Source organism: the organism of the source record quoted next, unplaced genomic scaffold (assembly GCF_019419815.1).
Source record: "Pyrus x bretschneideri cultivar Hongxiangsu unplaced genomic scaffold, Pyrus_bretschneideri_v1 Contig2, whole genome shotgun sequence".
Lineage (NCBI taxonomy): Eukaryota > Viridiplantae > Streptophyta > Magnoliopsida > Rosales > Rosaceae > Pyrus > Pyrus x bretschneideri.
In genome coordinates this window covers 7,463,356-7,476,297 of record NW_025999501.1, presented here as the reverse complement: position 1 = coordinate 7,476,297, position 12,942 = coordinate 7,463,356, and the positions used below count along the sequence as shown (strand labels likewise).

Genomic DNA, 12,942 nt, shown 5'->3' with positions numbered 1-12,942 from the left:
AATTTCAGCATTGGTGGGGCAAATTCCTAGCGAGTCAAAGTGGTATAGTCCAGACAAGGCAGAAACAGAGTTTCCTCATCTCATGATTTCGCTTGATCAGGAGCTCAAGTGTCCTAAGTGGGTGAGTCATGATCCAGGAGGAATGGAGGATCTACCAAAAGAATTAATTATATTATATTATATTAATAAATTATTTAAAACCATAAAAACCTAATGGTTTATAAAGAATTGTTATAAACCATAAAAAGTTAATGGTTTTAATGAGTTTGAGGTTTTAAGCCATGCATTCTTTATGGTTTAAAACTATTTACTATTGTAGATAAACTTATTGTGAGGTTAATTTCATCTTCTTCCTCTTAGTGTAGGTAATATCGTTCGTTCGAAGAAATTTTTTTTTACTATTTTAGTTTAGTTAATAATTTTAGCAATCAAATATTGTATAAATACTTAATTTATTCATTGAAATGAATCAAGCAATTCTAAAAAGCAATTCAAAGCTTCTTTATTAACTTCTTCATTTTCTCTGATTTAATAAAAGTCCACTTCCAAAAAGAAGTCGAGACTCCATATATTCCTACCGTTAGAAATTAATAAGTTCTATCACCAAGAAGTTTTGGATCACTCATTCTAGTGTTTTTTTTTTTTTTTGACTCCGTCCTTAATAAAAGTCCACTTCCAAAAAGAAGTCGAGACTCCATATTCCTACAGTTAATAAGCTTCTTTATTAGCTTCTTCATTTTCTCCCTGAGAGTTTATAACCGCGATGATCACAATAGTTTTTCTGGGTTGGACCTTCCTTGCATTCCTTTTTTTTTTTTTTTTTTCTTCCAATGACATTTACTGCCAGGTTTCTGTTTATCGTCTTTTATGTCAGCTCTTTTGTTTTTGGCCTCAACAGCGATGGCCTTAACAATAGCTTCTTCAAAAGTTTCTACAGAACAATTTCAATTCTTTTCGTATGTAGTCGGCAAGACCTCAAGTGTACTTCATGAACACATCATAGTCATTGACATCCATATCCAAAACCATAGCTTGGTTATGGAACTCAGTAGTATACTCTTGTACAATTTGCCCAAACCTTTGTCGGAAGTGTTGCCACTTGCACCATCTTTCTTCTTCATAGTCAATTGGATAAAATTGTTTTCTCAAGATCATCTTGAATTCCTTCCAAGTCAATTCAGTTATATCATACCGTTTTTGGTCCACCATGTAAGGGCATGACTTGTAAGTTTCAAGCTGGCAAATTTGATCTTCTGAGAGTTTGAGTAGATTTTCTGCATCAACATACCCTCTGTAAACAGGGATATTAACCTTAAAATCAATTTTAAGGTATCTACGAGAGTTTTATTCTTGCTCGATGATCTTCTTTGTTATCTTCTGTTTCGGGATTGTTGTCATCATCGTCTTCTATCTCTTCATCCATCCTCTTCTTGAGCTTCTGATGAGTCTATGTGAAGTGGATGCACTAGAGGGATTTTAAGACTTAAAGCCATCACAAGTTTAGCAACTGACTCTTTGGTCAAAGTTTGAACTTCTTGTTTGAATCTGGTGATTCATTCCTCTCCACTAGATGTTCTATCGGTATTCTTTCCTGTCATATTTCCTCCCTTAGTTCTTGATTTTCTATGAACCTTTAAAGAACTTGCAAGTTCTTCTCCAAAGTTCTGCGTCTGTCGTGAGTCAGGACCATACACCACTACCGTCACCCTTTTCGAATTTGATGCTATGATACCACTTGATCCAACTTGTTGGTGCTGGAACTTATTAATTCCTAACTTCAGGAATATGGAGTCTTGACTTCTCTTTGGAAGTGAACTTCTATTAAGTGAGAGGAAACTAATTAAGAAAGGAAATGAAGAAGTTAATAAAGAAGCTTTGAATTACTTACAGAATTGCTTGATTCATTTTAATTAATAACTTACTTATTTATACAATACCTGATTACTAAAATTAACTAAACTAAAATAGTAAATAGTTTTAAACCATAAAGAATGAATGGCTTAAAACCTCAAACTTGTTAAAACCATCAATTTTTTATGGTTTATAAGAACTATAAACCATAGGGTTTTTATGGTTTTAAGTTATTTAGTAATATAAATTATTAATTATTTTGGTAGATCCTCTTGCATCAAGAAGTCACCTTCAACAAACGTCAAGTTTCCTCACCATGGTTCTTTTCCAAGCACACAAAACCACAAACTATCACCTCTGATGTGAACAGTACGTACTTGAGCTGTAAAATCATATGTTGAGCAGTAAGTTATAACCACTACAAAAAGCTCTCCTCGACAAAAGGTGAGATGGACTACAACCACGAAGGCTCTTCTCGATAGAGCAAAGAAGCGATCCCCACTAGAGCTAATTAATGAGAAAATGAGAAAGAAGAGATCACAAATGATTGCTGCCGACCCCAACCTTTGGCTGGTGTTAGGATTTTTTTCCCTTGCAACTTTATATTTCAAGCAGGTAGATTATATAAGTTTTACTTTGGATTTAGCTAGATTTTGTAGTCATGTTTAACATGGAGGACTAGAAGGACTGGACTGACTAGCTAAATAACTAGATTTCATGTGCAATAAAAAGATAATATAATATTAAACTTGTATTCTATGTTGGAGGATTAAGATGGTGTATGTTTCTAGGAGGTCGATGCAGAAAACTTACTCTTACTAATCCCATCATTTTTTAAATTTAACAGGCTTAGCATGGATAAGTTTTAGCCATCAGCCTCGTAGAAATACTCCATCTTAATCCTCTAACTTATAAGACAATTTCAAATTCTTCTTTGGTGAACATAAAATCTAGCGTCTAGTCGAGTTCTGCATATCAAAGGGGCAGTATTCCTAGGACTATTCTGTTAACAGATCTAGGTTGTGTGCATGCAAGTTGTCTAGAGTAGTATGCTCCTCACTCTTTACCCAAATTTGAATCTTCATCCACGTAGTCTTAATTAAATTTATTAGAATATTGTTTGAAAAAAAATAAATAAACTAATAATTTTCAAAGTTGAAGAGAATACTAAACGTTCTCTCAAAGTCTTCCACAACTGCAGCAAGCTAAGACATGCTTCAGAGAGATGTAACAAGACTGAGTTTGGAATATTAGCCGGACTGCTAGTTATGCACTTTATTCCGGATTCTCTCGCTTTGCTTTACACATATATATTGTAACTGGATAAGAAGAAAACCCAAAAACACAAATTAATGTAAGAATTGAGAAGTTGTCCACTAAATACAAAAGATAGTGAGTTATCATATCACATAATTAACAAATGAGTTCTACAAACCTGCAGACGCTTCAAGTTTTCACAGTTGTGACATACTTAATAAGCATGCCGACAATATCCGATTGGACCTTTGAGGCTGACTCCTTCAAGTTCTTAATTTTCGTATCAGTTTCCTCTTCAAGCCTTTTCACATTGGACCCAGAACTCCCACTTGACTGCAGAAATTTAATAGCTAATCAGAGAAACTTATCATATCATTAGGATCTCAAATTCATTAAAAACCCCTCATGTGTGTGTTATCTCATTTCAAAAAGGATCATTTTTTTTTTTTTGGGGAACAATGGAGTGATCATGATATAATTGGGTAGTTGATGAAAGACCAGTTAGTACATCTGAAATTTTCTTTTGGTGCTCAGCCTCCATATTCGTGCGATAGAGTTGCACTTCCCTATCAGCTTCTTCTTTAGCTTGTCTCAAGCGTGCCATCTTCGCTGAAGAACGTAACATTATTTTGGAGGATCCATATCAAGATTTAAAAGGAAAAAAAGAACAAATTGACGTGAACACAAAGACAATGGTGGAGAAATTAACAAAAGCATGCATTTACAGTTTCTAGCGTTGTTCACAATGTGTTGAGCATCCTGTTCTGCTGTTAGCAGCATCTGGATGCCTCCTTGTCCTCTAACCGAATCCATGGCGACTATATATACGTTACCTGAGAAGGAAATAATTCCATAGGGATTTAGAGAATTAGTTGTAGCTTCTGACTAGCATGTAAGCAATCAATCATATCTATGAGAGATGAGCAAGAGAGTTAAATAAATGTAGGCAGACTAGAAATCCCGAATGAACTATCACTATCCGGAGCATAACAATGCACCAGCAAAATCTACAAGTGTGCAATATATATTGATTCTTCTTGAACAAACTAGCTATTGGATGTGTTACTTGTTTTACATAAACCGGAAGAGACATCAAGTTTAAATTTTCCTCCGTCAATTAATGAAAAAAATAATTAAAAAAAAAATCAAAAGAAAAATAATAAAGAAAATCAAAATCTACAAATCTTGTTCTTGTGCAACAAAGGTAGATCCGTATGGCTAAAAGATATTACCTCTAATTCATGAACAGATACATGCAATGAATCATATATATTATCCTAAAAGTAGTAGCTAATATCCAGAATAATTAATTAAATATTATATACATGTATGTATGGGAAAAGATGATTAAAAAATTATATGACAGTAAGAATACCTGAAATTCTGCCTTATTGAACAGAACAGAAAAGTTCAAAACCTGAACGAAAAAGATATATTGCCGAAGTCTGTTATCCTTATAAATTACGCCCTAAGGAGGAATGACAATTACTTCCAGATTTAATTAAGTTGGAGAGGAGAAACTCCTTGAATAACGGCGTTAGGTTTCAATTTTTGAATCCAGGTCAAAACCGTTTATATGTATACGTGTAAGTAGTATATTGAGTTAAAAACTACCAGCTGAGATAGGAACTAATTTTGTTGAGAAATTACTGGGTCCTCATACGATCATACCCATTAACCACAGATTTGAGTCTGTTTTTGCTCACTCCTTAACGCAAGATAACCGTTACCCCCCTCAAAATTGTACCACGTTGTCTATTTAACTAATGATAATTACCTATGCATTTAATTAAAAACAATTGATTCAGTTATCCTATTTTCTTCCTCTTCTTGGCTTGCGGCATAACGCCACCCTTCCTATCAATAGTTTACTGCAACAATACAGATAATCTCACTCGAGCAGAATAGTAGAAACACAAAGAAGAAAAAAACGACGAGCACTGGCTAGAATTGTTTGAGAAAACAAAGATAGCAATTTAGACAAACTAAAAAATTAGTAAGTAATAACAAACAAATAAAAAGAAAATTGTCAATAAGTTAAAAATAAAATAAAAGAAAGCGGAAGATAGATCTTTATCATTTACTGAGTAATCGTGCATGCAGAACTATGATGACTTCTTTACCAATTTTGTTGCCATCTCCTCCACCCAAGCTATGATCTTTCACACCCTGACCACACCCATAATCGCCATCCGCGTATTACCATGTGCTCTTTATGTACCGACTCAACATTTTTTTCCTAAATTACCCCAACTTATGAAAAAACCAAACTCAATATCTCAGGTTCTCTTTTGCACCTTAAAAATGGGTTCAAATAAAATTTGCATATACTTTTTTCCTGTCATTTCCATTTAAACATCTTCAAGTTAAAGTGTGAACAATCCCTACACATCTCTTATGCAATCCAAATTATTTTTGGTGAAAGTTGCAATTTGGTGATACTTGCATCCCTTCATTGAGGAATGCACATATTTTACCCCTTGTGAAATAGCGTACCTTAAATATATAATTTTCACAATCGGAATTATTTAATTTCTTAATTTTCAGTTGAAGATCATCCTTACAAAAATCATTTGAATTGAATACCGTTTAGTCATGCAAATGTATCAAATAAGTTAAGAGGTATTGTGAATATGTTCCTGTGGTACCACACTGCCAATTTGTTCCATACATACAAATACATAAATAATCTTTGATTTAAATGATTTTTGATAGGGATGATCCTCAAATAAAGATTAAGAAGTAGAACGGTTCTGATTGTGAAATTTATACGATGAAGTTATGTTATTTACAAGGAATGAGAGTATGTGCATTCCCTTACGGGTGGTACAAGTATTACCATTTGCAATTAATTGTATCTAGCTTGTTCTCTTCTTACTCGGATTGGTAGCAAGGGACTTGTGGTGCGAGTTCAATACAGGTATAAGTGTGCGTCAAGAAACATTTTCAAACGGGATTATCAACCATGTCATCCGTTCTTATGATACCATGCGACTTGTCCCGATATTTATAAATTCTCCATCTAAAACCATGTCGTTTGTTCAAAACAAGTATAATAGTACACCAGTGACTTATGTTTCCAACATCTAAAATAATTCTCCAACTAACACCATGCCGTCCATTCAAATGGATTTATTTATAAACCATACATGTCCTGCAAATGCACAAGTTAATTATCTTAAAATATCGTACTTCACCCACTAATACCTAATACTATGGTCCTTATGTTTTTGATTAAATTTATCAGTACGACTATCATTTAGTGGTATTTGTCTTAACTTGTAAAGGAGAAATCTTATGAAGGCGCGATCAATTTAATATTTGTGTTGAGTTCGTACCTACTTATGAATGGCTTAGCCCAAATCCCCCTAGTAGAATGTGGTTGTATTTGTATATATACAAGTGAATATTGTACTTCTCCTAAGCAAGCTCTCCAATATTGGGAAGATAATTTATTATCAAAAGTCCAACCAACATTGATCCTACCTCCTGTGCTTTCTGTATGCCTCTATATATCTATAACAGGGGACAGCCGCTATGCTACCTCATACCCTATAATTGCTTTTGTTAAAAGCTTACATGACACTAACCATTAAGGGACGAAGAGGAGCCGAATCTGGGTGTGCAAAGTAAGTGTTGGTGTCCTGAGGGATATTGGGATCACTCTCATTCCCAAAGGAAACAAATGATGACGATTCCACCAAGTTCACCATCGCACCTTCACTTTTGAAATGCTTGGATAGATTTTGATGCCTCTTACACCTGCTTGTCATCCCCAAATGAGACTGAGGCAACGAATTATATGCCGCCAAAGCCATTGCCTTCTGCGCATTGTTGCCAGATTCATCATCATCCTCGTAGTCATCGTCCTCATCCCCATCATCATCCAATCGCTCTGCCTTAATTTCACCCTCATCAACTTCTTCGCTGAATTGGAGGCCTTCTTCCATTTCAAGCTCTTCATTTTCCTTGCTCGTCACGTCGTCATTGAAATGATAATCGTCTAGATGAACAAGATTTATGACAAGACGACCATTCTCACGGAGGACTTCAAAATATTCCTGGTGCTTCACTTTCTCGCCTTTGAGGACCAGCCTTCCATTGTAGCAATGTCTGGTTAAACTCCAGGGCATACGACTTGTCAAATTCCGTGTCTGTGCTATCAGTGGTATTGGCGGTGGGTATTCCTTTTTCCTTCGATCACGTATTTGATCAGTACCAATCCGTCTCCGCTTAATATGAGTTGAAAACGTCGACGATCCTGCTGTATTCTCCACCCACAATTTATTCTGTTCCGGGCATAGCATGATTTGGACACCGCTATCCGTCCCAATCAGATCGTCCATTGCAGCGGACGACCATGATGTTGTGCTATCCAAGAACATAGAAGAAGGCTGCCACCGTGATGACGACAATGAAGACGATATTGATGTTGAAACCATGAAGCTGTGAATAATGTGAGGGTGATAACGGTCGAGATTGCGAGAGCCTGTTTTATCAGCCGATTCTGGGAAAATTAGGGTTTTGAGGCCCAGTTCCAGTTGGAGACATTGGTGAGTTGTAAATCCTTTTGGGCTTTGCATGGGAGATAATGGTAACCTAGGTGATGCCCACAACACAAAACCAAAGAGAGAGCAGATGGTGGATTTAGCAGTGGAAAAATAGCTTTCACTCGACGAATCCATGCTAATTCCACTCCACAGAGATAAGAAACCAGAGATTAGGGTTAGCTTAGGACTGTAGTATTTGTGGCTTTCTAAAAAATTCACTGGCGAACCCAGTAATTAACTTCCTGTCAGTAATTAGATGGATATATATCTGATATTCCTTATTAAAATAAAATTTAATTGTTATATGGAGAAGGGTTTATCCAATTGGAAAAAGACAATCCCTTATATCGTCTGTATAGAGTGTAGTGGTATGGTAGAATATTCTCCGGGCCTTAACGGGTAAACATCGTCGATTTAGTTTCATTCTCAGCACAATAGACGGAAGAACAGAATCATATCTTTGAGTAATTGTGAAGATTTACTTGCCAAGAAATAAATAAAAAATAAAAGCCTTTTCTTATGTGTGCAATTTTAGACCATAAATGAAATTGTATTTATTTTCCATACAATGAACTTTGGTAATTAAGCCAACTTATTGACCGTTCAGGAAAAAAAAGGGGAAATTTTTTCTCTAAAAGTCTAAAAATATGGCTCCAAGAGGATTAGAAAGAGAACAACTACTTTTCATGGAATTCATCAAGTTTTATTGAATTTTTCAAAACTTGAACAAATGGAATAAAATCAGCCAGCTGGGTTATGTAAATGCAATCGTAGTCAAGTATAAACAAATTATGGGCTCGTTCGTCAGTACTTTAAAATGATTGAAAACGCTTTTAGAGAAAATTTTTAAGTTCCAAAAACAGTTGAAGCTTCCTACAAAAAAATCACCAGTTATATACTTATTGTAAGCAGCACTTCAAGTAATTTTTTAGGATTCACTTGGGCTTGTTTGAAAGTACTTTTAAAATGATTAAAAGCACTTTTGGTAAAATTATTTTTAGAACCAATTCTTAGTAAAAATGTAATGTTATTTGATATAGAGATATATTACACATGTTTGCACATAAAAACATTTTTTGCGTGTGATGACATATAAATGCAATGCTCTATATGGTTGACAGAGAATCAACAACTAAGCATCATTGTTTTTCTGAGTTTTGGGGGTGATTAGTCATATTAATAGAAATGGATAAAGCAAAGAAAACGGGATCAGTCACGATAACAAAGCTAAACCACTAATCCAAACACAAATACACACACACACACACACACACACACATACATACATATATATATATATATATATATATTTAACAGAAAAAAAAAAAAAACCTGAACGATACGAGGGGGAAAAGATATATGCAAGAAGAGACGACAAGTAATGAAGATTAGGGCATATATTAATCTTACTCTGTGAATGGTCGCACATTCACTACTAAATTTACCAGCTAGCGCGATGAACACAAATTGGTCGCGCAAAACTTATTCTCGTCGCAAAAAGGTTAATGCGACGAAAATTTGGTCAGTGCAATATCCGTCGCGCAAAGGTCCTGAAGAAAGACTTTGTGCGACGAATGTACACAATTGGTCGCACAGAAGAAGATTGCGCGACGGTTTTATATGTCGTCGAACAAAATGTTCAGAGACAAAGGTCTTCATCGCACAAAATTCTAGGATACAAGTAGCTTTCATTAGGATACATACATGGGGACGACTAATCTTCGTCTTAAATAACTTTGTGCGATGAAATATTTTGGATGCAAAAAATTATGCACAACGAAGGTGTTCGTTGAGCAAAATATAAAACATAATTTTTTTAAATTTATTTTATTTTCTGGTTTTAATTTTGTAATAAAATAATTAAATTAAATTAAATTACAAAAAAAAATGTAATGAAGAGAAAAATAATTTATTTAGAATAAAAAGAAAACAAATGTATGTCCAAGTAAAAAGTTTAAAATGTAAGGAAAAAAAAAAAACTAAGAAAAGAAGGCAGAATAATCTATGGGGTCGGGCTTAGAGGTCGAAGGGGCAGAGTTCTGGGCATGCTTGGGTTGGAAGGGCTTGGATGTTGACGATGTACAGATATTCGAGAGACGAATGCCGGACTCACTGAGGTCCTTTACGAAGAGTGACATTTGGCTCTTATATGAGGCAAGCTCACTCCTAAGGCCAGGCACCTCTTGTGTCAAAACTATCACCTCGCCATTCGACTGCGAGGATGAAGAGACTCTAGGTTCCCGCCACCGACATTCCCCATCCCCGACAATACGTCCTTGGCCTTCGACCTAGAGTCTGATCCAATGTGTTTGTAAGGATCTGAAACACCGCATCCTTGGGGGGATCCACGAACTTGATTGGAGTGTCAGGGGAAAGTTGGGAGGTTAACTCTTGAAGAACCGACTAGCTCTTCTCCACCATCGTCGCATGTGTAATATAACATGAAATATTAATCATAACATTGAAATAATAACCATGATACTTGAATGCGTAAGATGGTAAATACAATTGAAGAATAATTACATGAAGGGACTCGGTCAACTCATCCCCAGGTCGAACATAAACGTCTAGGAAGACATCGATCTCTAAGAGTTTTGAACCCCCTAGATAGAACAAGATAAGAAAAATGTTAGTACAATTTTTTTTTTAGTATTATTGACATATAAAAATTTGAATATTAAAAGCTTTATTGTTACATGTTGCCGCGCCTCCATCCTATATGAGAATGGCCTCGAACTCGAATAGCGGAGAAGAGTCTTCTTCTCCCGATTAATCTTGTTGGCTTTCGCCTTCTTCTGTTACACAAAATAAACGTATTAGTTGTAATTTAAATGAAATAAAAAAATAATAATAAACATTAGTAAGAAACGTATTAGTTGTCATTTTAATATGTCATTTCTCATGCATAGGAATGAGAGGGAAAAATAAAATTGAGGATAGGAATTAGCGGGAAAAAATAGAGGGAAAGTTTAGTTTTTTTATTTATTTTCAGTTTTTTAATCATTTTTAAGAGTGAAATGACTTAACTACCCTCACATGTTGTGCACATGATCTCACTTAACACAAATATGGATGGAATATATGAAAAATTAATTGTAGGGGGCAAATCGGCTAAAAAAATTAGTTTGAGTCCTTAATTTTCCAATACAAAGTTCAAGGGGGAAATCGAAAACTAAGTGAAAGTTCAGGGGGTGAATCGACAGTTTACTCATTACAATTAACTCCGTACATCACAATACATATTTGTACGTCAAGTACAAATTTAACAACACAATATAAATATAATTTAGGGTAAATTACAAAAAAACTATCTCAACTATTGGTCTGACGATACTTTCATACCTTATCTTTTAAAAATGACAATGTCATACCTCATCTTACGAATTTGTGCCAATGTCAAACCTCCATCAGTTTTTCTCTTACTTTTTATGTTAAATGCTGGTGCGGCCAGAAACGGGACCCATTCACTAATCCAATTGGATTAAAAAATAATAAAATATATTTTTAATAATTAAATATTCAAAAATTAAAAAAATTAAAAATTAAAAAACTAAAAAAATAAAATAAAAAATGGCCTAAGGGATCCAACCCTCCCTTCCACCCGCACCAACCTTTTTTCTTCTTCTCTTCGACAGCCACCAAACCCTTCCCTATCCCCCCAACCTTCCTCTATCACCCTCTCTCTTTCTTCTCTCTTTGGGATGCAGTCTCCCTACTCCGTTCCTCTCCCCACTCGCACTCGTCATTCCCTCACCACCACCTCCCAACCCAACCCATCCCTCCCCTAGTCCCTCCATACCCAACCTTCCTTCACCACCCCATTGCCGCCTATTTTCCTCCATCTTCACCACCCCACTAAAAAAAACCAAAAAAACCATGCCCACACCCATACCCCACACTAAAAAAAAAGAAAAAAAAAAAAACCAAACCCACACCCAGATCCTCTTCCCTTCCTACACACCCATCACCCTCCTACCTTTTCTCCACTCAGTCCCTCCTCCAACCTCTCTCCTCCGTTTGATTCGCCGTCGACCCCACACCTCCTCCGACCTCTCGATTTCTTCCTCCTTTCAGCCGTCAAAACCCTCATCTCTTTCCACCTCTGCTCTCTTAGCCTTCAGACCCTTCTTCTCATTCCTCCCTCCGCTTCTCTCCTCCTCAGCGCCAGTGGTTGTAGAGCGAAAAGGGAGTTAGAGTGGGAGAAAGATGTGGGAGAAGATAAAGAGAAAAGAGAGAATGGTTAGTGCTGGTAGAAGAAAGGAATGCTCGCATCCCTAGGCTTTTTTATTTGTTTAGTTTTTTTAAATTTTAATTTTTTTAATTTTTGAATATTTAATTATTAAATATATATTTGATTATTTGTCAATCCAGTTGGATTAGTGAGTGAGTCCCGTCTCTGGCCACGTCAGCATTTAACAGAAAAATTACGGAGGTCTGACATTGGCACAAATTTGTAAGATGAGGTATGACATTGTCATTTTTAAAAGACGAGGTATGAAAGTGTTGTCAGACCAATAGTTGAGGTAATTTTTTGTCATTTACCCTATAAATTAACAACATACTATAATCATAACAACATAATTTCAATATAATTTAATTAATTTATATATATATTTTTAAATAAAACGAAGAAAATACCTTCGAAATCGTTCTCGACCAATCTTTAATCACACACAATATCCCTATAGATAACGAATTTCATGGGATTAGTATGAATTGACATTAATAATTTTAAATTTAAAAAAAAAAAAAACGCTTACAAGACACACCGAGATAGCTCAATCAACCTAGGGAAGACAGAGATTTAGATGGAAGGAGTATCAGATGATCAAATTGAGAGAAATGGAAGTGACAGATGCTAGATTGAAGAAAAACGAAGGGGGAGGACGTGCAGAGGCGGATTCTGCAGTTTCTGTCTCTGCAGCTGAAGTCACATTATAAATATTACTTTTGGACGAATCATTTTGCACGACGAATATAGAGTTCGTCGTGCAAAGTGTAACTGTGCGACAAACACTATATTCGTCGCGCAAGTTTCACTTTTTTTTTCCCTTTCTTTATAATTAATTAATGTCAACAACAATGTTCATTGCGCACGTTGCATATATTTAAAAAAAAAAAATCGGTTTTCTTTTTAGCTATTGTAAATTTTTGTTTTAATCTAAATAAAAAAACTCAAAGCAAATTATGAATTACCAAAATAATTAATAAAACTAATTTATTAATCTAAATAGATATTATAACTAATGTAAATATTATAGTCATCCATATAACATAAATTTAT

At 35.2% G+C, this 12,942-nt stretch overlaps 1 protein-coding gene across 1 annotated transcript; it reads right to left on the bottom strand.

The window, feature by feature from the left end:
- Positions 1-3,292: 3,292 nt before the first annotated feature.
- Positions 3,293-4,623, bottom strand: LOC103952565 (V-type proton ATPase subunit G-like). Its single transcript, XM_048582929.1, has 3 exons — positions 3,834-4,623; positions 3,617-3,717; positions 3,293-3,441 (listed from the first exon to the last, which is right to left on the bottom strand). Exons 1-3 carry the CDS (start codon positions 3,919-3,921, stop codon positions 3,298-3,300), a joined length of 333 nt encoding a protein of 110 aa, XP_048438886.1. The 5' UTR covers positions 3,922-4,623; the 3' UTR covers positions 3,293-3,297.
- Positions 4,624-12,942: the final 8,319 nt, after the last annotated feature.